Source organism: Balaenoptera borealis (genome assembly GCF_965194805.1).
Source record: "Balaenoptera borealis genome assembly, chromosome: 15".
NCBI lineage: Eukaryota > Metazoa > Chordata > Mammalia > Artiodactyla > Balaenopteridae > Balaenoptera > Balaenoptera borealis.
Genome location: NC_138871.1, coordinates 35224848 through 35252155, shown reverse-complemented (window position 1 = coordinate 35252155; position 27308 = coordinate 35224848). Strand labels below are relative to the sequence as shown.

At 38.5% G+C, this 27308-nt stretch overlaps 1 protein-coding gene across 7 annotated transcripts in view; it reads left to right on the top strand.

Moving 5' to 3' along the window:
* Positions 1 to 27308, top strand: part of MEIS1 (Meis homeobox 1) — a 138792-nt gene that overhangs the window by 104734 nt on the left and 6750 nt on the right. For all 7 annotated transcript variants that reach the window (XM_082358465.1, XM_082358463.1, XM_082358460.1 and 4 more), the window contains one exon: positions 9237 to 9313. In XM_082358465.1, coding sequence (XP_082214591.1) covers positions 9237 to 9313 — 77 coding nt within the window. The remainder of the gene's footprint in view (positions 1 to 9236; positions 9314 to 27308) is intronic.

Sequence of the window (27308 nt, the reverse complement as noted above, 5' to 3'; positions counted from 1 at the left end):
ATAAGTATTAAACAAGTGAATATCGGTAAAGCACTGAGAACATTGCCTGATGCAGAGTAAACATTCTAAAAATGTCAGTTAAATAAAGTAAATAAAATCTGTACTGCTTTTGAGATTTGTAGAACTGAGTGAGAAGGATGAACAATTGTTAAAATGGGGCTGCTAGTTTTCTGATGTTTATCTGAAGTCATTGACTTATAAATGCCAGTTGAGACGTTCTGGGTGTCTCTAACTTCAATAGCACTCATTCATTTATACAACAAATATTTATTGGGCACAGAACTGGGCTAGTTGCCTTGTAAATGGCAATAGCATTCCTGTGTTTTTATTAGTATCCTACTAAAATGAAATGGTTCCAAATGTAATTTAACTCATATTTGATTAAGAATCACAAACAAAATGAAAGCAATTGGTAGAAAAACACACAACAATTAATTTCAAAGCAGACAGTTTAAGGCATATTGTAATGCAGGTGGATGGAAGAGCAGGCATTTGTTTCTATGACCCGTAAAGAGTGTTCTCATATATAACCTACCATCATTCTTGTGTCTATACGCAACACTAGAAGAACGAGTAAAGTGATGGATGTATTAGTTTCCATTGAGTATCTTGTAGCAAAATTTCCTATTGCTTCCATTAACAGAACTGAGTTGTAGACACATACACATTAAGATAATATAGCTTCTTCATAAAATGAGTAGTAATCATCATCTATATATTCATGATTAACTCATCAGGAATGAGTGGGATTGCTCCACCCATCATTTAGAAAACAAAATAATTTGGAAGTGAATTTTCTCAACTTGTATGTTATCACCAAGTTTCAAATCCCAGCTCTATTACTTACAAGCTTGTGTGAACGTGAGAAAGTAATTTGTCCTTTCTACGCTCAAGTTTCTTCATCTATCAAATGGGTATAATAGATGAGCCTCCCTCATAAAGTTTTTGTGAGGATTAAATGAGTTAATGCATGTGAAGGATTTGGAACAATGCCTGGTACATCCTCACTTCTTAATACGTGTTACCATTACTACCTCTATCACTCTTACTAATACTAGAAAGCTGCTATTAATAAAGTCCCTTTGGATAGACGCTGGAGGGAGAATGTGGGGAAAGGTCCTGGTGAACTAACTTTCACCTCACAGCTCCATCCCTGCCCCTTGATATTTGCCTGCAGGGCAGAAGCTGTGGGGATGTGGTGGAGGAGAGGAAAGCAGCAACTCTTCCTGGATCAAGGCTATTGAAACTGCAGAGAAACATTCAGTCACCTCTCACCACAATGGATAACTTTGTTCATGTTCCATTAGAATATGTTTTTGGTTTTAAAATGTTTACCTTGAAAAAGGGAATGGAGAAATGGGAAAGAAACATCAGTGGAAGGGTAGCCAAGTAGAGAAACTCAGGGGAGGGCAGACCTGGCTCCAGAACTAAGTAGCTGTGAGCCTTTGTTCATGTTTTGGGACCTAGCCAAGCCTCAGCTTCCTCATCTATAAAATGGAGCTAAGCATAGCCCCTACTCATGGGGGTCACCAAGAGTACATGCGATAATGCATGTAATGCCTATGTCCTACTGACAAACGGTAAGAGTTCAAATGAGCTATTATTTAAAATGATTTGAAAAGGACACAAAAGTGAAGCATGGCCCCTCTTCCCACCCCCACTCTCATCCCCGTACTCCTCTTACCCTGTTTTTCTTATTGGCCTTTTTGTGTTTCCTTTTATAGCCATGGTTTCCTACTAAGAGAATCAATATTCAGGGAGTTCATTAATCATCATAACTGTTCAAAATAATTTTAGCACTCTTCATGAATTTTAATACTTTTAGGAGGAGGATATAAGTAATTGCTAATTTAGAGTCTAAATTTTATGTCTTTAATGCATATATTTAAAAATACGCCTGGAACATATCTATAGCTACTGAAGAATACATCTAAACATAGTTATTATAATGGAATTGCAAGCAACTTAAAAAAAATTCCCCAATACAAAGGACTATGAAATCCCTTAATGTAGTATCTGTTTTTTTCTATTTAGTGCTTTTATTTTATATTTAATTAATATTTACAAGAAATTAAAAGATCAGATAGGAAAGACAGGCGAGGCATTGTAGTATTAGCCTCTTATAATTAACTATAAAACAATGTTTTCAGTGCTGTGTATTGTATAGTCTCATTAGTGCAAAAGTGAGGACTGTTACGAAATACTAGCCAGTGTTCAATTTTTCCTTCCACACTTACGTCATTTTCATGTGATAAGATCAAGTTTAGAGATTCCCACCTGACCTTCCTGCTTGCACACCTCCACTAGCAACTTCTTATAACTGCTGCTGGATAGACAAGCAATCAAACCGGAGGGCTTGTCTGGAAAATGGCTTGACTAGGCTTCAGAAAAAGCCAGTGCTGAACAATCAACGGAGCAACATTTAGTTTGAGCAACTGGGTAATCTAGGAGCGTTGGTGGAGAATTAAGAAAAGAGGTTGAAATCCTGTGACTTCACTGATGATACTCCAAACATTTTTGGCTTCTTAGCCATACAGACACCACCGTTCTTCTTTTGATTCCAGCCTGCGTGAGGATGCAGGACTCAACTGTTGTGCATTCACGCTATGCTCTTCTGCTGCACGGTACACTGCTTTTGTAATGCAAATGAGAGGCACAAAGTGTCTCTTTGATAATGTGCAGTCAGAAGACAAAAAAGCATTCACTGAAACAGTAAAACTAATTCATAAAGCTGAAAGACAATAGGGAAGCATTATGGATTTTTTTAAAGGAAAAAAGTATCCTAGATCAATGTAATTGTCACAGTGTAAGCTATTCATAGTCAATGCACAAGGGGAAAAGGGCTGCAAGTTTATTTAAAGTGGCAGAAGTTTCTACAGGCAAAAAAAATTGATGTTAAACAAATATAAATATATTTGGTTAACAGGCTTCTGCTTCTGCTCTTAGAGGTCACATATATAGCTGGTTATTTTAATTTAGACAGATCCACAATATTCCCTTAGTGACAAAAACTCAGTAGAAGTTTTTTAAAAGAACACAGAGATCCAATGGTTAAGAGCCATATGGTAGATTTTTTTTCTTCTTCTTTAAAGGGAGTATCTCTCCATCACATACCAGAGTTTAGCTCAAGGTCAATTTATATTAATGCATTAAACTTTGCTGTGGAGGAGGCAAAGGGCTGGAGGAAAAAGGATAAAAGAAGTTCCGAAATTGTTCTTCCAACATATTCAGCCAAGCAACAGAACATTGCCTTGATAAGGGTGATATTGGACAGTTGCCATAATTCCTCCTGTTAGATCAGCTCTCCCGGTACCTATTCCCATACCTTTTAAAGTATAGCATGTAACATTTTGCTTGAAAATTGCTTCCACCTCTATTGCTTTGTTATAGCTGTTTTGCAGTTTCGGTGGAGAGGCAGTTCTGTGTCACAAGAAATTACTAATCTGAGGCTTGAGAAGGGGCAGTGTAGCTTTCCATTATCTCACCAGTGAGCTCTGTACAGGATTATTTTCAAAATTTCTGTTGCCATTACAATGAGCTGTTAGAGTGGGCAAGGCAGTGAGGGAGGGACCATTATTGAAACTTGGTTACCAGGGTAGATAAGATAAAGTTCATCACTGTCTTGGCATCCACATTTGCAGTCAGGGGTGGAAAATTTGATGAAAGGGGTACATTTGGTCAAGGATATCATTCAGATAGAAGGTTGGACATTTTCCATCTGTGTGTGCTGAAGAGTTTCTCTTTTCCTATTAATGCTCATCTGAAAGAGTGGGTTTGACTGTTTACAGAAATAAGTTTTCTTCCAATGTATTGTAAACTTGTAAATACCAGATAACCAACATCAGAAACCCCCGTCCCGTCCCCATCTCAAGATATGAGATTGGAATTGGGCAGAGATAACTTTCTTTAGAAAATTGCCATTTTCTTTCTGTCACTTCCTATTCTCTCTGGCTGGTGAAAGGACCGTTCAGACTTAATTTTTACGTAAGCTCTTTTTAGATTTTTTTTTTTAATTTTTAATTTTATTTTTGGCTGTGTTGGGTCTTTGTTGCTGCGTGCGGGCTTTCTCTAGATGCGGCGAGCGGGGTCTACTCTTCGTTGTGGTGCCAAGGCTTCTTACTGCAGTGGCTTCTCTTGTTGTGGAGCACAGGCTCTAGGTGCGCGGGCTTCAGTAGTTGTGGCACGCGGGCTCAGTAGTTGTGGCTCGCAGGCTCTAGAGCGCAGGCTCAGTAGTTGTGGCGCATGGGCTTAGTTGCTCCGCAGCATGTGGGATCTTCCCGGACCAGGGAACAAACCTGTGTCCCCAGCACTAGCAGGTGGATTCTTAACCACTGTGCCACCAGGGAAGTCCTCAATTTTTTTTTTTTTTTTGAGACAACCTCTATTTCTGTTACACAGGACACATACTCTAGGGATCATTTTATTCTTTGATGGGGTTATTGAGCCATCACTGCCATCCGAGGTCATTATTAGAAGTCACACTGCAGATCTAGAAACACAAGAAGAGTGGCAAGCAGGGTCTATTTCAGCAAGAGACTGGGAAGAAGTCAGGGTGTTGATTATTGAAATCAGAATGATCATTTTGTGAGTTCTTGCCTTTAGCTCGGGTTCCACTGCCCAAGCCACTTGTTTTCCCTTTGAGTCTAGCAGCTCTTTCCCCAGCGAAGCGCACCTAATACATGTGTGCAGGTTTAATGTTGGAAGGGAGGGTCAGCTTTACCCATACATAATCACTGTTTTATGGCTTTCACTCATTCCTGAGGTGTTAATGCAGATCAAATGGGAAACACTCAAGAAAGAAGCCTTGCAGCTACTGCACTGCCCCCGCTCTCCGGTCTCAATCGTTAATTCTTATTGTAAGATCTAAAGGTAACTTTGTTTACTCTCTTAATGCGTTGCCGTTCTCCCAGTGGCCCTTGCACATCCTTTCTCAAATTCCCATCTTGATCAATTGTTTGCAAATAATTAAGCTTTTAAGAGATAATGGCAGGAAGGTAATGTACACAACGAAGCCGAGGTCTCCTGTCACTGTCTATTGGACTGTGGTCAAATTTGCTTTGATATCCCATAGTGATTAGCTTGATTGGTATCTCTGGCAAGTGCAATCCCTCTTTCCTTCACAAGAACCTACTGATGTTTCTTAAACCAGTGTCCTTGCCATTTAGATGCCATAATAGCAGAGGTCTTCAGGAAAATGGCAAGGGAAACCTAGCCCTGTGGTTGCAATGGTTTGGAATGAATTTTCCATTTTCTTCCTAATATGGCACTCGTCTTTCTCTCTTTTGTAAAATGACATCTACCTTTGCCCTTCTCGTGGCCTCACTAGCCCTGTGGGCGGAACGCAACCCGGGCTTTGAATGTTTTCACAGCAGCCTTGCCTGGGGCATGTTGGGTTTTTGTCAAGTCATTTTTATTTTTTTAAGTCTACAAAGGAATAACTCATACTGTCCACAAAAAGCTTATCTAGTAAAGATGCATAGGATTTAAGATAGTTAAACATATTGGATTTCAGTGAAAAAGCCTACTTCTTTGTGAATTTTTGGCTGACTGTGGATTAACTACCTGAAGTTGTGGCTTTCATGTGACTCTAGCAATTACAGAATATTTGGCCGGGGGGGGGGGGGGGGGGGGTGGGGGGGTGGGGGGGGGAATTGAAAGTTTGTGGGACACCAGGTTCAAGAACTATGAAAAAAAGAAAAATATCAGTCGGTCTACCATAGACAAAGGTTTAGGAATTTTGTTGATACCTTTTGCCCCCTTAACAATGACCAGATTATTGTGACATTTAATTTCATCCAGGCTCATTCATTTCTATTAAAAAAAATATATCCTGAACAACTGAAAATTGTTTAATGGAGACAGAGTGCTGGGTCTCCATAGCTTGAGGCTGCCTGGCAATTATGCTGCATGAAATTAGGCACAGTTTGTTCCAATTACTTAAAATCAGATCACATGAAAAGTGACAGAGAAAAAAAACGGTTAGAACTTTCTCATTTTATGATATTTAAATTCTGAAATCAGAAACTGCATGATGTAAAGAAACAACCTAAACTTGCACTGACAATTTGCAGGCCATAGATAGCTCTTTGAAGCTATAATGATTCAGGTAATTTTAATGATCCAAAGAGAATTTTCCTGACACCCTTTGCATAAATAAAATGTGAATTCCACTTGCTTTCTAAGAATGGATGTAAAACTTGCTCACAAAGAGGCATGCAAAAATACTCTTGAAAACACAGCACAAATAAATGACTGTGACAATTCCCAATTTTCAAAGTAACTAAAGGTAAATGGCATAAATATTAATTTTTAATCCAGTTCTGGTCATAATATTAAGACACAACTAACAAGACAGGGCAAAAGGTGTTGCCATCCAGCTGTAGTGAAGAGGGACCATTGACATATTTATTAATTCAATTGAAAAGCACTGAAAGAGATTTCCAGAAGACCTGCAAAACTGTAAGCAAATCATATTACAGAAGATGTTATAGATTGGAAATGACTTGTGTACATCAGTGTACAGCTTTATATAGCAAATAGTGCCAACAGCTAGATGCTAAAATTTGCATATTTCAAAGTCAGGCTTTTATTACTCAAGAATTGCTAGCCTGGCTAACCTCCAGATGATAAAATCGAGAAGTTGTCCCTTTTTCAAAGTCTCATAGTTAGTGAATGGCAGCATAATTTATACAGTCTAAAAGGGTCATATGTAACTTTGTGCAATTCTTCAACTAGTGTAGACATAGAACTACTATATATGAAACCATAATTCAGTATTCAGTTCAGAGGATAAAAGATTCATTTGGTTTGTATTGTGTGGCTGGCAAACCTTTATGAAGTGGAAGTCATGTTTTAAACCTTAGGGCAGTGTATTGCTAGTGTATTTTTAGGTCAGTATCCAATTGTGAGATTTTGCCTGTGATGACTGGCATAATGGTGAGTAGGGTGATTGTCACCTATGATCTTTGCCGATTATGGAGGTGACATACTTTCATTTGAGAAGAGTGGGTAGACATCACTTTTAGGAATGAAGTAAGGAAAGTCGTGTTGTGGATCTCAAATTGGATTGTTTATACTTCCTGTGGGCTTTTAAAAAAATTTTTATTTTACATTTTGTTGTTGCATCTGAGTGGAGAGTATCTGTGTATCATGGCAAGTCAGAGCCATTCCTTTGTTCCACTGATATTTACTGGTTTTCTTTATGTGCAGGTCTGGGCTTTAAGGATGGTGAATGAGAAAGGCGAGGGTGTTAGAGATGCTAAATGAGTGAAAAGAGACGCATGACCAAGGAAAGAAATAATCAGAACGGGTGTTTCAGAGAGTGATGCTTGCTATTAGAGAAAGAGGGGAAAAACTGGTGTGAGAGTGATAAGGTGGTCGGTGGGGAGTGGGGAGGGTAAGGCTTGGCATTTGAGCTGAGACCTGACAGTGACCTTGGAGCAGGAGCCTGAGGGTAGGGGGAACAGCTTGGTGTGTTGGAAGAACACACCAAGTGGCTGGACAGAGGGGTGTGGTGGGGTGAGGAGAAGAGGACGCCCATCTGGGAAGTGGGCAGGGCTGGGTGGTGGCACGCATTGCTGGGCAAGGTGAGCGGTCTGGAGGTTTCTGAGGCGGGACAGGAATGGAGATTATGAAAGCCGTTTGCCATATCCTTCTGTCATGATGTGGCTTAGACACTGGATGGGAAACAGGAAATGTCCCTAGGTCGTGTCGCTGCGGACTGTGCCTTCCCCTGGCCAGTTTCCTCACCAGTAAAACAGGAGGGACAATAGATTCTATTTATGTCCCTCAAAGGGATATAATGGGGATTAATTACCATTCTGTCTGTAATATACTTGGAGCTCTTTAGAGAGAGGCACTATATTCCATGAAAGCAAAGCCTTATTCTAACTGTGTATTTATTGATTAAGTGACAATCAAGACACAATGCTTATGGGGAAAATGGCTACATCTCTGCTCTCCACAAATCGAATCCCATGTGTATAGATATAGAACATATTTAAACTTATATGTAAGAGCATTGAAGTGGTCATTAACGAGCCTTCTTAGCATCTAATCAGACATTATTAATAAGATTGAAAGCTATGTTAATTAGCATTCAATAGACCAGAATTGGTTTCCAATGGCACATATATTTAAATGGAGAGTTGGGGGTGCCCTTTCCCATTCATAAAGAGAATAGAAGGTTGACTATCGGAACAATTATTATCTTGGGAGAATTTATTGGGGTGCAGTGTTTCAAAGTAGCCCATGTCACCAATGGATGGAAACCATGCCCCCAGCTCCTCTCCCAGGCTTTAGAAATGTATATTTCAAATTTAGATATAGTTGACTATTAAACAGAAAGTATCTTGCCAAAACTAATCTTAGTAGAATTCTAAACATCTTACAAGAGGTATAGGTTTCATTTTATTATTTAATCCTGTAATATTTTTTTATCCACTCTTAACTCCTGAGGCTTTTTCTTCGCACGCAAAATGTGCTGGTCTTTGACCTTATATTGGCCTGTGTTCAGAATCCCAGCATATGTTGACATTCAGATAGGGAAACCAACTTGGGTAGAATTTCATTTGTTTGTGCTTTGCAGAAGAGCTAAAATGAATAGTGTGTTGTTTTATTTTTAAATACACCCACTTTAATTTTCATATTTGCATCCAGCAACATGGTGTTTTGGGAGGAGAATATCATGTTAACGAAGTGCTTAACTCCCGGGGACCTGAGCTGAGCTTGTTGGTCCAAATGATTCAGCTTTAAAAATCTGTGGTTCTAGAAAATATTACGTCAAGGTGGTACACTTTTTTACGCTCAAAAAGAACTTGTTATTTTAATCCCATAAAATACAGTGAAGATCCTACTGAATTTTGTGTTTGCAACAAATAAACCTGTTAAAGAATAAACTCAGTATCAAGGTTCTGCAAGTATCCTAAGTAGCTATTTATACACTTCACTAATCTTGGTAATTGGCTTGTCTTTTACTGCCATTAATTAGATGATGTAGTATTCCATTAATAAGAGTGACACACCTCAGCATTTTTACCTTTAATTATAGACCTCACTAGACTCTTAGGTTATTGACAAAATAGCCTAAATATTGCCTGAAGTACACATATTTTTTTTTAACGAGCATATGTGTTTATTATTGAATCCCTCGCACCTAGCATTGCACCTGACATGTGATATGCACATTGTGTATCCAAAGTGTACGTGCACAACCTATCTTTTTTGTCCTCTTTCAGCACCCTTACCCTTCTGAAGAACAGAAAAAGCAGTTGGCACAAGACACAGGACTCACCATCCTTCAAGTGAACAATTGGTAAGTAATTTGGCTTTGTGTTTACACACAATCTGCTTCCCCCTCTGGCGACCTGCAGCTAATGTTTTGCATTAAGAAGACACACCCAGTTTTCCCTGGTGGCTTGTTGATCCAAAGGTGAGAACACAGTGTTGACTGGTGGGTGAGAGCACTTGCTAGTATAGAAAAGAAAACAGTGTATTGCTTTCCACCTCCTTTATAAAGTGACAAATTTTAGGCATAGTATATATTAGTGTTTAATTCACGTTCACTATGGCTCTGTAAATGTCTCTCTCTATGACTTTTTTTTTTTAACTTTTAAGAATAATCAATAGAAAGAGTGATATCCTCTTTTCTATGAAACAAGGAAATCCACTATCACATACCTGTCAGGTTTTAAATTCGCTGAATAACTAAGTTCAGTTAGAATTTGTTAGGGATATGCATTCCAGGATGGACTCTCCTTTCTTCTTATCTCCCTATAGAAAAAAGAGAAAAAAATGTATGTTTCTACTTTGAAACTGTTCAAAACGATGTATCTCAGAGCTGTGCAATACTGTTTCTAAATAAATGTGTGAACTCCTGATTGGGGGGAAAGCTGAGATTATGTACCAAGTACCAGCCAACAATATTCTGACTTAATGTACAGCGGTGTGGCAAGGAGCCTTTGAGGAAGTATGATTTATTACCCTTTGTGAGTGTGCTGAAAGCCAGGTTCATACAATCACCCAGAGCTAGTGTCATATTTGAAGGGTATCAAAATCCGATCTCCTCTAAAACTGTGTCTAATTAATTGTCCTAATATTTTTAGATTAGGGTTTATGATGAGGAAACCTTATCCTCTTTGAAGTAAAATCCAGAAAAGGCCCAAAGCCTGGTTGGGGAAAGAGGAGAACTGAGAATGCCAGTTTGCAGACAGAAGTATTTCTTTCTTTTCAATAAGTGTCAAAAGATTAATATTACAGAATCTCTGATTACATGGCCTAATCCATTTTGGTGAATAACTTTGTTCTTGATGTCCATTGCACCTACATTAACAGACCCTTCTCTGTTAGAGAGTCTGGGAGCCTTTGGGAGAGATTTCAGATATATTAAGCCCCATTACAGAAAATGTAATTTCTATCAATATAATCCCATGTATTCTTCGATTTAGTATTTTAGAGATAACAAGCTACTTACAATATATTTGCCTTTGGAGGATTAATTTACAAAGTGCACTATCTTCAAGACACAGACAGACTCACATAAGCATTGCTTGTAAGGGTTATCAATTTCTATGACCTTACGGCAGCCTTGGGAGATCAGTTTTTGCAGCCCTTTTAGTCAACTGGATCAGGAGCCAACGGAAGACATACTATACCTGAGTGTGTTACTAGGAGTCGTGTGACTGCTGAGGTTTTTTTGTTTGCCTGTTTTTACCTGCGGCTGTATCTTAATTTTCAAGACTCTGGATACTATATAATTGAACTTTGTCTTCCAAATTGTTCTGGATGATATTATAGAGCAGACCATCCATTTTGAAGGCACACCTAAATTCCTAAACATTTTTAAAGCTAAACTGATGGGGAGGCAATTTGAATACAATGGAGGCTCTACAAATATCTGTTTCCCTGGGAAATGTTCCACTTTGAGGGCCAAGGAGTGGCTGGCTGGCTGGCTTTCATTTAGGAAAGCAATGGGCTGCCATTCAGGTGATCTACCACACAGGCCTTCTCTCTTCCTCCTCAGTGTTGCTAGAAAGCTCCACCCACAAACATCGTTACCAGAGAACAGATTCCAATACAAGCCGCTTGCCACAGGTAGAAGACATTATGGGATATTTCCTGTGGCCCCCCGGCCAGGCAGGCATTCCTGTGACACCAAGCTGGATGCAACTGTCGTTTCCTAGATTCTCTGCGCAGTGATCACAATCAGACTGCCTCGGTTTTGCAATTAAGAGGGGGTAAAAAAGGACTTAAAAAAAGTTATAATACATGCCAGATAATAATTTTTCAACATAGATGCAGACTTTGCCCTAAACTTCACACTGATACTCAATTCTGCACAGGCACATAACTTGAAAATCACTTTTACTTATTACGTGGGATGTAAACCCAATTCCGTGCTCATCTGGCACCGTGTAATGTTCATGTGCTCTCGCTTCTGTGTATGGAATTAGAAGTGACCTATGCTTGCACTTCATTGCTGAGCATTTGGCAACTGTTTCAACTCTACAACAACTTTGTTTGTGGTAGAGAGTTACCCTCCAGTAACTAAAAGTTGTAAGATAAATTGTTTCTCTTAAGTTCGGTGAATAACGACATTCCCACATTTGATTTGAGTTTTTAGCAGTATATTAATTTTCATCCAGACCTTCACCTTTTAAGGAGCTGATAATAGATTTCTTTTTCTTTGGGCTTTGAGTTGGAAATATGATGGAAAAATGGGGAAACCCAGACGGTACTGTATTGAAACCCAAGATGTGAGAGAATCTTAAAGATGGCAGACTTGAAGATGAAAAAAGCACAACTACCAAGTGGTTTTCATTTTTCTTTATTGTAATAAAAACATTACACAGAGTCTTTTTGACAGCCTGTAAATATTTTTCCTATATTGAGCATCAAGCGTAAGTTACTTCATTCTGGAAATAATAATTAAAAAAAAAAACAAACAAAAACACTTCACGAGTATTTTAGCTTTTCCCCTTCACTTCATTTAGACACAACATTTAAAATGTGTTTCTTCCTTTTTGGATTTTTAAAGACTTGTTAACACACATGTACATTTTGTATGAACTATGAGTCATTGTTGAAGAGATTTAATAAAATGCTGAAGGGCGGGTTGGGTGTAGATCACTCACAATTACTGGCAGTAACATAATGTATTGAAATACACAATATGAAAGTGAAAAATATAAACTCATGTCAGTTGTTAGCTTGTCATAGAAACCCTGGCCGATGCAGCTTGAAGTTAGGTTTTGACAGAAAAATGAGATGAGAAAAGTTTGGTGCGTTGTAACATTCTTTCATTCCATCGCTGAACTAATTTTATGCGTCTTTAATTGACATAAGTAATATATACTACTTGCCTTGGCTGAGTAAGGACAAAGCAGATGGGATTTGGCGGGGAGAGGGGATCACAGGGAGAATTTAAATGTAAAACAACAAGACAGATTTGATTAATTAAGAGAAAACTTGGATTAAAAGAAGTAACTGCTCTAACTCATATTTGGTCTACTTGTCAGTAAAAACAGAGGAGTATTCTTAAAATGGTTAGTATTAGTACTTGTAGGAATTGGGTTCTGGGATGGAATGTGACATTTATTAGATGAGACATCGTAGAACAAGTCTATGCCAACACATTTTTTGAGAATTGAGGCAATTAGGCAAATAATTTGGGTAAAAAAATTTTACCTAAATTATCCAAGTATTTGAGGCAACTGCATGTTTTTAAAAATCAACCTCCATAACTAATTGCCTAAATATTTCAGTCTAGCATGCCATGGTAGACTTTGACTTAAAGCATAATAATTTTTGAAATACAATATGTGCCATAAATGTATGTATTATTCTTCCTTTCCTCCCTCACTCCCAATTATGATTTGAGCCAAAAGTGATAAATAATAGCATTTGGTGCTTTTGTCTTTTTGTTTTTTCATTGTTGTTGTGGTTGTGATAAATACTTCTGTTATATCAGTGCAAAAATATTACTAATATGTTGAATGTCATTTAAGTGGAAACTTCTTAAATTTCAAGATTAGATGGTTAGGTTGGTCTTTTAATAAGTAGGTAGAACTTTGAAGAAAGAGCGCACTCACACACACACACACACACAAAGTCAATACTGGGTTCTTTTCTCTCCCGAATACACCAACTTTATTCTTTTATATTGAAAATATGAATGTAGAATGGTCAAATAAAACTCCCTTATATGTTTTCACAGCCATGTTGCAGGCTCGGGAATTACATGTGATGAAAACTTGTGCCCGCATTGTATCTTTCTTGCTGGATGCCTCAGACACATCCTGCCTAGGCAGAGGTCTGGCCTAGGGTGTATTGAATAAATGTTAGTTTCTTTGTTTACCCCTTCTCATCCACACACTTTCCCATTAAGGCCTAATGTTCCATGATTAGTTCTTTACCCTCTCTGAGAAGGCAATGGGTCTTAGGTGCAAAATACATAGTTTATGTGAAATACAGTATGTATGTAGACAGAAAAGTCACTCCCCGTCAATAGGGTGCATAAAATTCCAGGGAGCATCCGAACCTCCGCGGTGACACTTTACAGAACCATCATAGCTCTTAAAGTTCTCAGATTTAGTACATATACCAGATTTTCCTAGTTTCTTCATTTATTGCCTTCAAAACTGCAAAGCATTCAGCCATCACTTCCCATTTATTACCAGTGGGGGGGAAAAGTATGTCATCTTTGGAGATTTCTGGCCCTGGCAGGTAAAAATGTAAACTTATTTAAAAAAAAAAAAAAAGATCACCCTTGTTATAATAAACAGATTCAACTGTAAAAGGTCAAGTTTCTTTCTGAGTTATGGTAATAATGTAGCAAATACTTTTATAAGTAATCAAAGATTCTATAAATATAGGTACCTGTGTAGATGTAAATGTTAAAACATTCACAAATTATCCTTTCAACTTCTGAGATCTAAAAATCAATAGGGGGTCATGGGGTTTCATAGAATTGCTCTGCTTTTTCTTCCAACATAATTTAATAATACATTTTACAGATGTTGTTTAAACATTAGGCACAGATTGTTTTGTCAATAAAACTAAACAGAGGCATGACACAAAAGCAAGGAAAACAGATGTAAAAGGAAAAAACAGTGCACCAAGCAAGGAGTCCTGGGTCATTTGTTTCCTATTCAACTACAAAATGAAAGTGCAGGGTGTATAGTGATCTTCCTTGCCTAGGAATCACCTAGGGATGGAACCACTTCACACACAAGAGGTAATTTTATTAAGCAGGTGGTTTAACTTCTTCCCTTGAGAATTTAAGTGTAACCTGCATTTAAGGTAGACTTCCTAACTGATCAATGGAGTAACAGGTGCAGTATTTTTAAAAGAAGAAGGAAGAGAAGGAGAAATATAAATAGAACAGTTCTCCAGCACCTTTCAGAATGGGTTGTTTTTCTCCAGGCCACAGTTAATTGCTACGCTTTTTACCTTGAGTGTCAACTCTAATAATATTACCTTTACAGGCCCTTACTCTGGGCTTAGATTAGAGCAGTCAGTAATATTCACTAGATAAAATACTGTCTAGTTGCTCATGAGAAAATACTGAAATCAGTCAAAAAATGTTTAGCTTGCATATTGCCTGAGACAGAGCTGGCAAGGTACCAGGCACGCAGGGTATTATTTAGGAAAGCTGAGCAAATAGCTTGCAGGGAAAAGAGCTGTGAATTTTGAAACCTTCAGGTATTGTCATGTCAGAGAGTCTTAGGCATTCAAAGGAGACGCTGCTTTTGTCTGCAGATTTTTAAAAAATTTCCAGCAAACAATCCTCTTTGAAAATGACTCTGCAGTCTGTGAAATACACTTTGTTGTAAGTTTTACTCGCTAAGTTTACTCAGAGGTTTTTCCCCCACTGTGTGCAATCACATGGTTAATACTGGGAAAGATGGAAACTCCTCACGAAAGGGTAGGTGTTGGACCACTGTGCCAGATGGAGAAACCCTGCCCCTTCCACCAGGGGACCCTGAGTCTAGGTGAGAAGAGAAACAGGAAGGGGTGGGTTGTAGGAAGATGGATTAGAAAGTCCAGATACTGTTTTGTGTAACTGCTGTTTGTCCTGCAGCCAACATTCAAAGACAGTCTCTGAGCTTTTCAGGACAAGAGTGTGAGAGATTTGGAAGCTCCCTGATTCACCTTTCCTTTCCTTTCAGTGGGTAGAAGAACGGTTGGTTGGTTGGTTGGTTCTTCGTTTTTCAGTTATGCTGTTAAACTAAAAATCTCTGTTAAACTCCCTTACTGTTTGTTCACGTGACTGTTCTCTTTCTGGTGTTTGACCAGTGATGCCGTGAGTTCGGGAAGATCTTTGCTGAAGAGTCTTCTCCTCTATTGTTCATCCATTGTCAGTGTCTTTTGTTGACCATGTGAAGGACATTAAAGTCCTAAAACATCTAAAAAAAAAGAGGTCTGAATCTGAGAGTTGGTACAACCTAAAGATACTTTCAGGACCAGGTTGGGGTTCCAGCGAGGCGCAGAGATGAGTGGGTTGGGAGACTGATTCCATCCTGAACCCAGTGTTCCTGAATATCCCTTTCAAGGCAGTGAAACCAGTGGCTTGGTGCTTGACTTTGAACATGGTGGTGTGGAGGTCAGCAGGACTTGGTGCAAGTCCTAATTGAGCAGATTTACTGTTTTCAGTGTCTTGGCACGAGTGTCCGATCAGAGAAACGGAAAGAACTCCGCTGGTGTCACCCGGCCGGCAGAGCAGGAGCTGACTCCCTTAAGGAGAGTGTGGGAAGTAAGGGGCTGAGAGGCACCCCAGTCAAGGAGGAAAGTCCCAGCATCCACAGGTGGCAGAGGAACAAATCCCCCTGTCAGCCTCACAACACACAATTGACACAGGGCGAGTGAGGGGGAGGGGAGGGAGTACGCAGGGGAAAGAATGTTTGGAGTCCAAACATGTCATCTGTCGTCCCCACTCCTCACCAAGTAGATGTGTGTCCTTGATCAACTCACTTCGTCTCCATGGGCAACAGTTTCCTCTGCCTTAAATGGAAGGGGAGGGCTGCGGAATTGGTGGCAGTGTAATAAGCCTCTTCCAGCCCTGATATTCTAGACGGTGTAAAAACGTGAACTGAAGCAAGGTGAATGTTCTGAAGCTGATTTTGATTCCCATTTTACATGAGAAGCGGGGGGAAACACACACACACACACACACACACACACACACACACACACACAACAGGGCCTTTGATAAAGAGACAAACCCGACAATTCATTACAAAGTTGTTACTCTTCTTCATCTTAAATAAGCAAATCAAAGCCCTGTAAAATAAAAACTAGATGAAATTAAACATTATCGCAAGACATGAAAAACATGTGTGCTGTCACTTTCGGATTCATAATAAAGATAAATCAGTTGTTTTTAGCGGTAGGCTCTGAGTCTGTGAAGGGCATGACAGATAATAGGCTCGGAATTTCTGAAGTTATTGTACAGCAAAATTTGTTTTTTCCTCAGGCGTTCAATCTTTTTCTCTAGTAATTTTGTACATGACAAACTTTTTAGTTGGGGCATTAACAATCTATAAGTAACGGGTTGTCAGGTGTCAGTTAGATAAGATTAAAAGACTGCTTAAGCATTATCCATTTGCTTCTTTGCATGAGTTTTATAGGTCAGGAGAAATAACTTTTTGAATTGTGGTTGTTTGCGCAAGCTGGTTTTTTCCTCTCTCCCTCCCTCTCCCTCCCTCCTTCTCTCTCCTCTCTCTCTCTCTCTCTCTCTCTCTCTCTCTCTCTCTCTCTCTCTCTCTCTCTCTCGTTTGGCTCTGCACCAGGGGTACCTGCAAGAACTGTATTATATTACATAACTTCTGCATGTAGGAGCACATTCGAAACTCACACTGTGTGCATCAAGGGGACACATGTGTCCGCTGACTTCTGTAAACTCATTTTAGTTTTGAAAATGTTACTCTTTTTCTTCTCAAAGGAAACTTTGTCAGGGGAAACAGCCTCAGTGGAGAGGAACATTGACATTTTTCGGCTTGAGGAGTTTCCTAGCAAGTCAGGTTGAGGTCTATTCTTGTCAAATCTGTCTTAAGTGTGTTTACATATAGTTTGCCTTTCTGGTATTTTCTGCTTGCACAGACCTGATCTCCACGTATTTTGTGTCAACAGTTGCTCGGGCTGGTGTTGGGTGATTAACCATTGAGCACTGGGGCACGGAGCTGTGCCCACAGAGACCCCCCTCTCCCCTCGCACTTACATCACCCTCCGGCTTCAGGCTGCACCTACTTAAAACAAACAGCATTTCTGAGTGATTAAAGAGGCAGCCTGAAATAGTAAAAAATGGGGCAAATGTTGCCTCCTTGTTGAATAAGACAAGTTTCTCAAAAATGGAGAGGAGCCAGGGGTGCGTGGGGAGGGAGTGTTTCTGAGGGCAAATGTCTTGGATCTGCGTGGCTCCAATGTGTGAATGCCTGGAACTTTGTGTAGATTATCAGGGTTTTGTTGTGCTTCTTTTGTTAATTTTTAAGGGGAAAGAGAGCATTTAAAAAAAATAACAACAGAAATACGCCAACACATGGACATATATACACTACCAAATGTAAGATAGATAGCTAGTGGGAAGCAGCCGCATAGCACAGGGAGATCAGCTCGGTGCTTTGTGACCACCTAGAGGGGTGGGATAGGGAGGGTGGGAGGGAGACGCAAGAGGGAGGAGATATGGGGATATATGTATATGTATAGCTGATTCACTTTGTTATACAGCAGAAACTAACACACCATTGTAAAGCAATTATACTCCAATAAAGATGTTTAAGAAAATAAAATGAAAGAGCAAAAAACAAACCAAAAAAACACGCCAACAACATGGATGTTTGTAACTTTGGCAAATACAGGGCTGTCCCGTTACATGCCCTCATAGCCTTTGATATTTTCCTCCTTATTTTATTTCCATTCTTATGAGGCCTTTAAGCCTGACCCATGAATATGGGAAATAATTAACTCTATTGGGCTCTTGACACCTGAACAATAACAAATAAACAAAAAACCTTAATCTCTTCCCACCCTTGAGAGCTCCTTTTTCCTTTTACCCTCTTAACCAATGTGGTTAAAGGGCCACAAGATTAGATCCCATCACTGAAGAAGGGAAAAAGTACTCCCTTTTGCAAATACATTAACTCTTTCAGGCCCATGGGAATTATTGGTCTTGGATTCTAAATGTAACTTAGGTCAAAAACGTATTTCCTGTCATGGGAGACATCTGGCTTACTATTGATTTGGTCACTATTTTTCAAGAATAGTATATTGGGGCTTCCCTGGTGGTGCAGTGGTTAAGAATCCGCCTGCCAGTGCAGGAGACATGGGTTCGAGCCCTGGTCCAGGAAGATCCCTCCTGCCACGGAGCAACTAAGCCCGTGTGCCACAACTACTGAGCCTGCGCTCTAGAGCCCACGAGCCACAATACTGAGCCCACGTGCCACAACTACTGAAGCCTGCACAGCTAGGGCCCATGCTCCTCAACAAGAGAAGCCACTGCACTGCAATGAAGAGTAGCCCCCGCTCACCGCAACTAGAGAAAGCCTACATGCAGCAATGAAGACCCAGCGCAGCCAAAAATAAATAAATTTATGAAAAAAAAAAGAATAGTATATTGCAGAGGGTTGGAATTAAATGCACCATGATTAAAAATATATATCTTTTAAGTTTCCAGTATGTTCTACTGTAGGATGCTGATTTGAATGTAAACTGGTAGTTTTGAGTGTTGTTGTCTAGTTGAAGGGTTTTGTTGGCCTGTATCACTAAAACGTCTGCTACGGTTGACTTTATTTGATCCTTAGTTTGGGTCAGAGTTCATATGTACTTGGAAAGGATAGAGTGTAGGAGATGTTGAAAAGCTAATGGAAAGAATTGTATGTGTCCAAAGATGTCAGGTCTAAGCCCCCATGGCTAGTTACCTGGCAGGACTGTTTACAGAAAGGACAGTGCAATGGGTTATGTCAGGGATTCCCATCCTCAGGGCCAAGTGGGGACTGGAGAGAGTGGCCAGAAAAGGCAGATCAGAATCATTCCGAGCGAATGTAGTATACAAAAGGGTCTTGGGAATTAACTTTTGATTTTTGTCATGCTGTTTCTTCTGAAATAGCAAGTAACAAAGGGATAGGAAATTTTGAAGTTTATCAAAGGCAGCACGGATTAAAATTTTAGAAACAATGCTATAGAATGACAGAGTCCAAGTCCTGGATAGGATTGTGTGTACCCTTTAACAGATGAGGCTCAGGGCCTTACAACATTACACCCCTAATTAGAGGCAAGGAGGGCCTGGTCCAGTGTCTCGTGCATTCCACCATTATGTATTTATTTTTAACAGCTTTACTGAGATATAATTCACATACCACGCAATTCACTCATTTAAATTGTACAATTCAGTGGTTTTAAGTATATTCACAGATATGGGCAACCATCCCCACAGTCAATTTGAGAACATTTTCACCACTTCAAAAAGAAGCCCTGCATCCTCCCCATACTTCCGTCCCCAACTCTACCACAAATCTATTTTCTGTCTCTATAGATTTGTCTATTCTGGACATTTCACATAAATGTGATCACAAAATCTGTGGTCTTTTGTGACTCGTTTCCTTCACTTAGCATTATGTTTTCAAGTTTCATTCACGTAGCATGTGTCAAACTTCATTCCTCTTGATGGCTGAATAATGTTCCACTGTATGGATATAGCACATTTTCTTTATTAGTTCGTTTGTTGATGGACATTTGGGTTGTTTCCATCTTTTGCTGCCATAAGAATTTGTATATACGTTTTTGTACCATTAGGTATTTTTGAGAATCATAACGACGCTGTCCCCAGCAAACCTCTGTCTTAGGTTTTACAGTTTACAAAGCACTTTCCGTAAACATTCACTCACTTGATCATCACAATTCCAGCACCTAAATACTGCTATGATCTCAGAGCCAGTAAGTGGCAGTTTTCCTACTCAGTTCTCGTATTCTTCCCACCAGACAGTGCTCTCACTCTTCCTGCCCGTGGCCCGTGTTTTGACTGTGATAATTATGAGCAATGGTGTTCAAAGAAAAGGCTGGCAACTCAGAAGTGAAATGTACATTCTCCGAACTTTCCCCAATGTGACTTCAATGACCATAAGCATTTTTCAAAGATTTGACAAGTTCCAAGAGGAGGTCATTTTGTTGGTTTTATTGTCCTCATTTGAAAGATTTTGTCATATACATCAACTGAGAGATTTTGCCTTTTAGTTTAAGTGGTTCCATTTGTATATAAGGGCCTACAGGTTACATATTGATATACATTACATAGAGCTTAGGTTTCAAACTTTGCTAATTGAAACAGAAGTTACAGTGAACATTCTGAGGAATAGACACAGGCCTCCATTCAGGTCGAACCTAATCTGTGACCAGGTGAAAAGAAAAAATCGAGCTAAATTTTGAGATATCTTCCCTTGGCACGAGTAGAGACTCCAGGCCTGGAAGTTTCTAGTTAGTGAAGGCTTGAGGCAAATAAAGGAGAGATTCTAGAGAAAGGAAAGAGCTGAGAGCTACTCCAAGATGGTGCTGAGATTCTAGAACACGGTATGCATGCTGGGCTGGTCACCTAACACAGTATGCATGCTGGGCTGGTCAAATCCAATCATTCAGGGGAAATTCTATTTGGGAAAATAGGTGCATATTTGATCAGTAGGGTAGTCCATACACCCCAATTGCATGGGACATCCATGGTTTATGCCTGTTGCCCAGCATAATTATTAATAATGTTCTTTTTACTCTCAAAATTGTCCCAGTGTAGATGATAAATTATCTGGTCATCCTATTTACAATGGAAATTGGGAGAACATTAAGATTTGTTTTAAATAACTATATACTTATTCTGTAATGTTTAAGGGATGTTTAGTTAGATGCAATTTTATTGAATTTTGTGAATATGGGAAAATTAGAATTTATATGAAAAATGGTTCAGCTTAAATCAAAGAGACACATTTATTCTTTGAAGATATTATTATTCCCATTTTAGCTTTTTATTAGTAAAGGAGGTTTTGCTAGATTATCCTAGATTATCCTATTGCTTAATCATTGTGCTAATAACCACTTTAATTTCATATACTTTAAGTAAACCACATTTTTAAAAAAATACTTATAAGGTTATACAAAATCAAATTTGACAAATTGTCACATTTAAGTAAATATTTTGTAAATGCCATTTGGTTACCTATGCTTTATATGGATACTTAAGATACGTATAACTATTGGGTATTTCTTATGCTAGGTCTAGTGATACATCCCTACAATTCATTCTACTGAGTTTAGAGCCTAAGGCTTTAGTGATCTAGAAGGTAGCAAAAGAATTAGAGACTCTGCTCTAAGGGAGCCACTCTTGCTTTGAATTCAGTTCAGATGAAAGGATTTAGCAAGCTGAGCTTCTATTTTTTTTAGAGTAAAAAAAAGTCATTTTCCAATTTGCTTTCAAGGAAAACTTTCTGTAATATATAACCAAGTGATGAAGTGTTTGCAAGTTATTTCAACATATAAAGTCCAAAATGAAACTTGGGTTTTGTTTTTACTTTGCATTATATTTTTCAACTAATTAGTGACTTTTTTCACTAGTTGCTTGGAAGACATTTTATATATAATTAACTTCCTCAACTGTCTCAGCTTCAGTTTTTTTCTAGAGTAGTTTGCCAAATATACCCATCACTTCTAGAGAAGGGGAACCTTCTCAGACCTCTGATTGATGGGCTTCTTGTGATTTGAGCAAAATTCCGATATTATGTTTCTAGAGTGGATGGAGAGCAAAACACATGCTCCCTTCTCCCCTCCTGTTCAGTCACCTCCCCCGCCCTCAGACACACAGATGATGTATTGCAGTCCTGAAACTGTCAGATCCTGGAGGAGGTTGAGAAACTAGAAGACAGCGCCAAAAACATGATTTCATTAGGTTTGACTTGAGATTGAATCAACTTTCTTGAGCGTCTTAAAATCATGTTTCATGAAATTTTACTTCACAAAGAAAGGGAGTGTAGAAGAAGGCTTGGACCCTGAAACCTGCCAGTTACAGATCATTAAATCCAATAAGTAAATGTAAATCTAAAATAGAGAATTCCAACAAAAGATTTTGAAGTCGATTTCTTGTTTAAAAAACAGAGTGTTATGTGGGAGACAGCTAGAACTCGTTCCCTGAAACGTTTGTTTATAAAACAGGCCTTAAAGTTATTAGAAAATGCTGACTTAAAAAAAAAAAGTAGGATATATAGTTTTCTTTAAATGACTGTGATAAAGCTGAAAGAAATGCTACATCAAGAAAATTCACGGAAAAAGAAAGAACAAAACTCTGGAATCCAGCAACTACTTTCCAATGTGAAATTTTATATTTGAAGATATTTCACAAGGCTTAATTCTATAAAAATATTTATAGCAATGAATATAAATAAAATGAATTATATAGCAATTAACTATTATAGTTGCATGTTGTTCATGTTTAACTGAATGAAGAATCGTGCATGCAGAAATCACCAGTACTAATCTTGATACTTAAGAATTCATGGTATTAATTTTTATTACTATTAAAGTCTGTATCTTAAGTATACCTAAATAGTAATCAAGATGACTATAATTAATACTTTCTTTAATGGATAGTATAGGTTTATAAAGCATTTTTACTACCATATCCTGTTATTTAATGAAATCTTTTCTTAATAGTTAATAATTTTAGCTTCTTGGGCAAAGGAGGGTACGTATTGTAAAATGACATTTCTACATACTTAAATGGGTACTTACCATCCTGCTGGCTAGTCACTTATGCCTAGTTGGCAAGAAGCACTATGGGAATGACTGAGAGTCATGTCATTGTTTAGGAACAACAGCATTTTGTCAGAATTTTATTTTTATTTGATTTGATGCAGTTCCATGAGTGGGCTGTGGCATGTTAAAGTAACAAAATATGGGCTCCCCTTAATCATCAGTGAATAAGTAAGGTGGTAAACACTGAGAAGTAGAATTGAGTAAAGGTGAAAATTCCATTTCTGAAAGTGAGCAAGTAGTTTTTCCTTCCTTTTGTCAGTATTATGGAGAACCATACAAGGAAGACCAAGGGCAAAGCCATATGGGAAAGTTGCCTGTGGAACTGGGCAGATATACCTGGTGTTTGGTCCTAATGGATGCCCGCTATGATCTGGCCACCCCTCCTGGTTCTCACAAAGAGAAAACTAAATTTAACAATCCAGTTTCGTGGGAAGGAACCAGGGCAGGGAGTGGAGGATAAACTAAAGGACAAAGGTCAACTTTAGAAAGCTGTTCTACCAGATCTTGCTCAGAAAACTATTCAGGTATCCAAAGACCGAGAATAAAAGGAGATACGTGGAATTAGCAGAATGGGAAAAAAAAAAAAAAAGTCTAATAATAAATAAACATCTAGGGGCAAAGATAAGAAAGAATAGAGCAAAACTTCCTGTATTTCTTTTTAGCGTAAATCAAGATTCATCCCCCATTCTCCTTGTCTGATTCCTATTTTAAAAATGCAAATGATAAAGTTCAGTTTTTAGATGATCCCATGTCTCAGATATTTGAAGGTTTTGCTCCCCTTTCAACCTCCCACTCCCCCTTTATTAAGGGACTTGAGTCTTAAACAAATAATTAGGTAAAAAGAAATACATCTCTGTTTATTTTGACATGGAATAAAGCTCTAAAGCCCATCCATTATCTTCCTTTCCTTTGTGAAACTTCTTGTTTTGAGAAAGGAGACAGTTTGGTCACAGGAAGAAATTCTAATCCATGATTCTATGAGTAAAGGAAATTTAAGAATTCTTTCTCTAATTCAGTTTTCTACCACCTACAGGGTGTCCAGTTCTTAAAAAATACTTCACAAAAGAAGATTGTGTTTTCAAAGCAAAATGGGATTTTTAAAAACATATACCTTGATGTTTGGAATGAAATATGGAAATGCAAACAGTACGTTTCTCAACCTTAAATGATACTTAACTAAAAGGATTACCCTTTAAAATGCCCAGTCTATGGCAAATTTGAACTACACTCTATTAAACCAAGGTGTGAAACTATTTTAATGAGTAAGAAAAACTGTCCTGTTGTCGCATATTCCTGACATTATACATCTGAGTTTTAAGGGCTATAATGTTTGGACATCAATTGTAAAATTGCAAAAGTTTTCTCTTACATTTTTAAACACACAGGCTTTTTAAAAAGACTTTATCAATATGGAAAATTCCAAAGATTGTGTGTATTTCATGGGTATATTTCATCTTAAACTATTATATGGATATTGGAGAATGTATTTTTTATTGTACTTTGAAATTGGAATTTTGTCATTCTCTTTTTTACTTCTCTTAAAAAACACTGTTTCTTCTTATGTTCAAGCTCTAATATATATTTATGTATTCATACATATGAGTTTAAAATAACTATTTTACTGATGCTTCTTGAAATGACAGTGTTATAAGAAGGGAATATGTTCATGTAAGTTTACATACAATCCAAAGGTCTTTTTTGGTTCAGTGTTTAGAAGATTCTTGATCATTTAGAATCTTCTACAATGGAAAGTAAAGCATTCTGTCACAGAAGCGGAGAGGATGAGACACAAGGTCAAAGGGCATTTTAGAAACAAACAGCTGGACCAGTTTATTTAAACAGATACAGAGTTGGGGGAACTGACCTCTGTTTGACTTATAGTGGGAGGAGCAAGAATGTCATTTTATTACTTTGCCCAGAAGGAAAATGTTTTCGTATCTGAATTCACCCCAAGCCATCTAAATACATGGTCTTGCTGTATATAGCTGGTTCCAAAGAGCATACATATAAGGTGGTTGAGGAAAATCATAAAATACACCAAAGAGAATCAAATGTTAGGATGGTTTTAGGATTGAAAAGGTGATGTTGTTTTTAAAAATAAAATATTTTGCTATTTACTCAGTTATTTTCAGATAAAGATGTCCACCATGACCCTAGATAATAATATATGTTTCATATAAGTATAGGAATTATAATTCAGTAACATTCTGAGAGTTTACTATGTCCTACGTGTACTGATAATGTCCATCATATTGAAACAAATATTGTTTTTTTTTTTTTGAGAGACAGCTTTTTTTTTTTTAATTGATTAATTAATTTATTTATTTTTGGCTGTGTTGGGTCTTCGTTTCTGTGCGAAGGCTTTCTCTAGTTGTGGCAAGTGGGGGCCACTCTTCATCGCGGTGCGCGGGCCTCTCACTATTGCGGCCTCTCTTGTTGCGGAGCACAGGCTCCAGACGCGCAGGCTCAGTAGTTGTGGCTCACGGGCCTAGTTGCTCCGCGGCATGTGGGATCTTCCCAGACCAGGGCTCGAACCCGTGTCCCCTGCATTAGCAGGCAGATTCTCAACCACTGCGCCACCAGGGAAGCCCACAAATATTGTTTTTAATTAAAGTTTGCAAAAGCAAGAACTTCCAAGTATACCTACTAATGTGGTCAAGCAGTTCGGATAAAGTGATAGGTGTTCTTAGGTTTTCAAGGTTTTAAAATTTTTATTTAATGAAAGGATTCCCACTTTTACATCTACGAATCCTATAGGTGGCCTACGTCTGTGTTGTCAATAACAACAAATGGTCACTGCCACCCAAAGAGAAGCAAATAGCACGTAGTACCTGTGGGCCCTTAACTGAGAAGCTCTGCTGAGGTGTTTTTTCTCTCCACGGGTACCAGAGCGGGCCTGGAGTACCTGCATTTAGTGTTGTCCGCTGAAGACCTGCAGAGGTGCATAGCCAGGCTCGGCATTGTGAGCAGAGAGTGGCCCAAGGGATGAGTGGACTCAGAATCCTAGAGCTCACATTCGAGAAAGAACTCGTTAAGAATCACAGATGTTTAACCTAGGGCGAAGAAGGGAGAAGCCTATGCGGCATGGTGGCTATAGTTTAAATGTTTGAAAAGCTATCCTGAAGAAGTGAGATTAGGATTGTTTAAATTACCCAGAGGAGTTGTCCTGGTGAAAGGATTTTAGGTCAGGTAAGGCAGAGCCTTCTAAGGGTTACCTTGTCCGTAGACGGAGTGGGCTGTCCGCTGAGGTGGCCAGGGCTGTATGAGAAAGAGTCCAGCACACAGAGAACAGACTGGTGGTGGCCAAGGGTGGGGAGAGGTGGCAGAGGGACAGAGTGGGAGCTTGGGGTTAGCAGATGCAAACTAGTATATAGAGAATGGATAAACAACAAGGTCCTAGTGTATAGCACAGGGAACTATATTCAATATCCTGTGATAAACCATAATGGAAAAGAATATGAAAAAGACTGTATATATGTGTATAACTGAATCACTTTGCTCTACAGCAGAAATTAGCACAACATTGTAAATCAACTATACTTGAATAAAATAAATTAAAAAAAAAAAAACAACAGTCCAGTAGAGGTTACCCATCTACCTGGTGGGGATATCAGAGAGGGGATTCATGTCAGTGACCAAGCTAGGTGATGGTTAAAGCCCTTTTCAAACCTGACGTGTAATTTTTCCGATCCCATGGATTTAACAATCATGGATTCAGACCTGAGATGGTTATCATGAACTGGTCTTTGGAAATGTGAATGTATGAGTGTGAAGGAGGCAAGCTTTGGAATATAGATAACTCAAGTTACTGAGTCTTCTTATGTGTAGCCTTTTCTTTGTCTTTGCACACAAGTAGTACAGTCATCAAAATCCCCAAATCTACAAAATGTTCAGTCATGCTTATTCTTGGATCAACAGTAGGGTTATTGCCAGTGGTGATTGGCTCAAAACCAGCTCATGTTTAGATACCTATTTAGTCTGGAATATTCTAGATGGGTGGCACAGTAGCGGCCATGCTCTGGTCAGAATATTGTCAGGGGGGATGCTTGCTACCGTTTGCCAGCTCTGTGTCATTCAGCAAATTATTAACATTCTCCTGGGTAACATGTGACCTCAAATAAGTCACTTAATTTCTCGGAGCCTTGGCTTCTCATCTGTTAAAAAAGACTCTTCCTATTTTTAGATAAATATCCATAAGATATTATGTTTTTAAAAGGGCTTAAAAAAAAAGTTATCAGAGCTCCCTCCGAGAGAATGCAGATTTTGAATAGTACCATAGATAAAGAGCCGTTTTTGCTCTCTTACCTATGTTAGTTACTATGAAAATTACTTTTGGTATATGCAGAATATTAATATTAAATAATTTTCTGATTGGTCATGCAGTGAAGGCAGCTAATGAAAAAGCAGATTTTTCTTTTCATTTTAATTGGTTATTTCACATGGTGTTTGTGCTACACCTGTGCTTATAATGAGAATGGAGAATTAATCTAACCTGCTCACATGATTCCAATTTTCATGGTTTATACAAG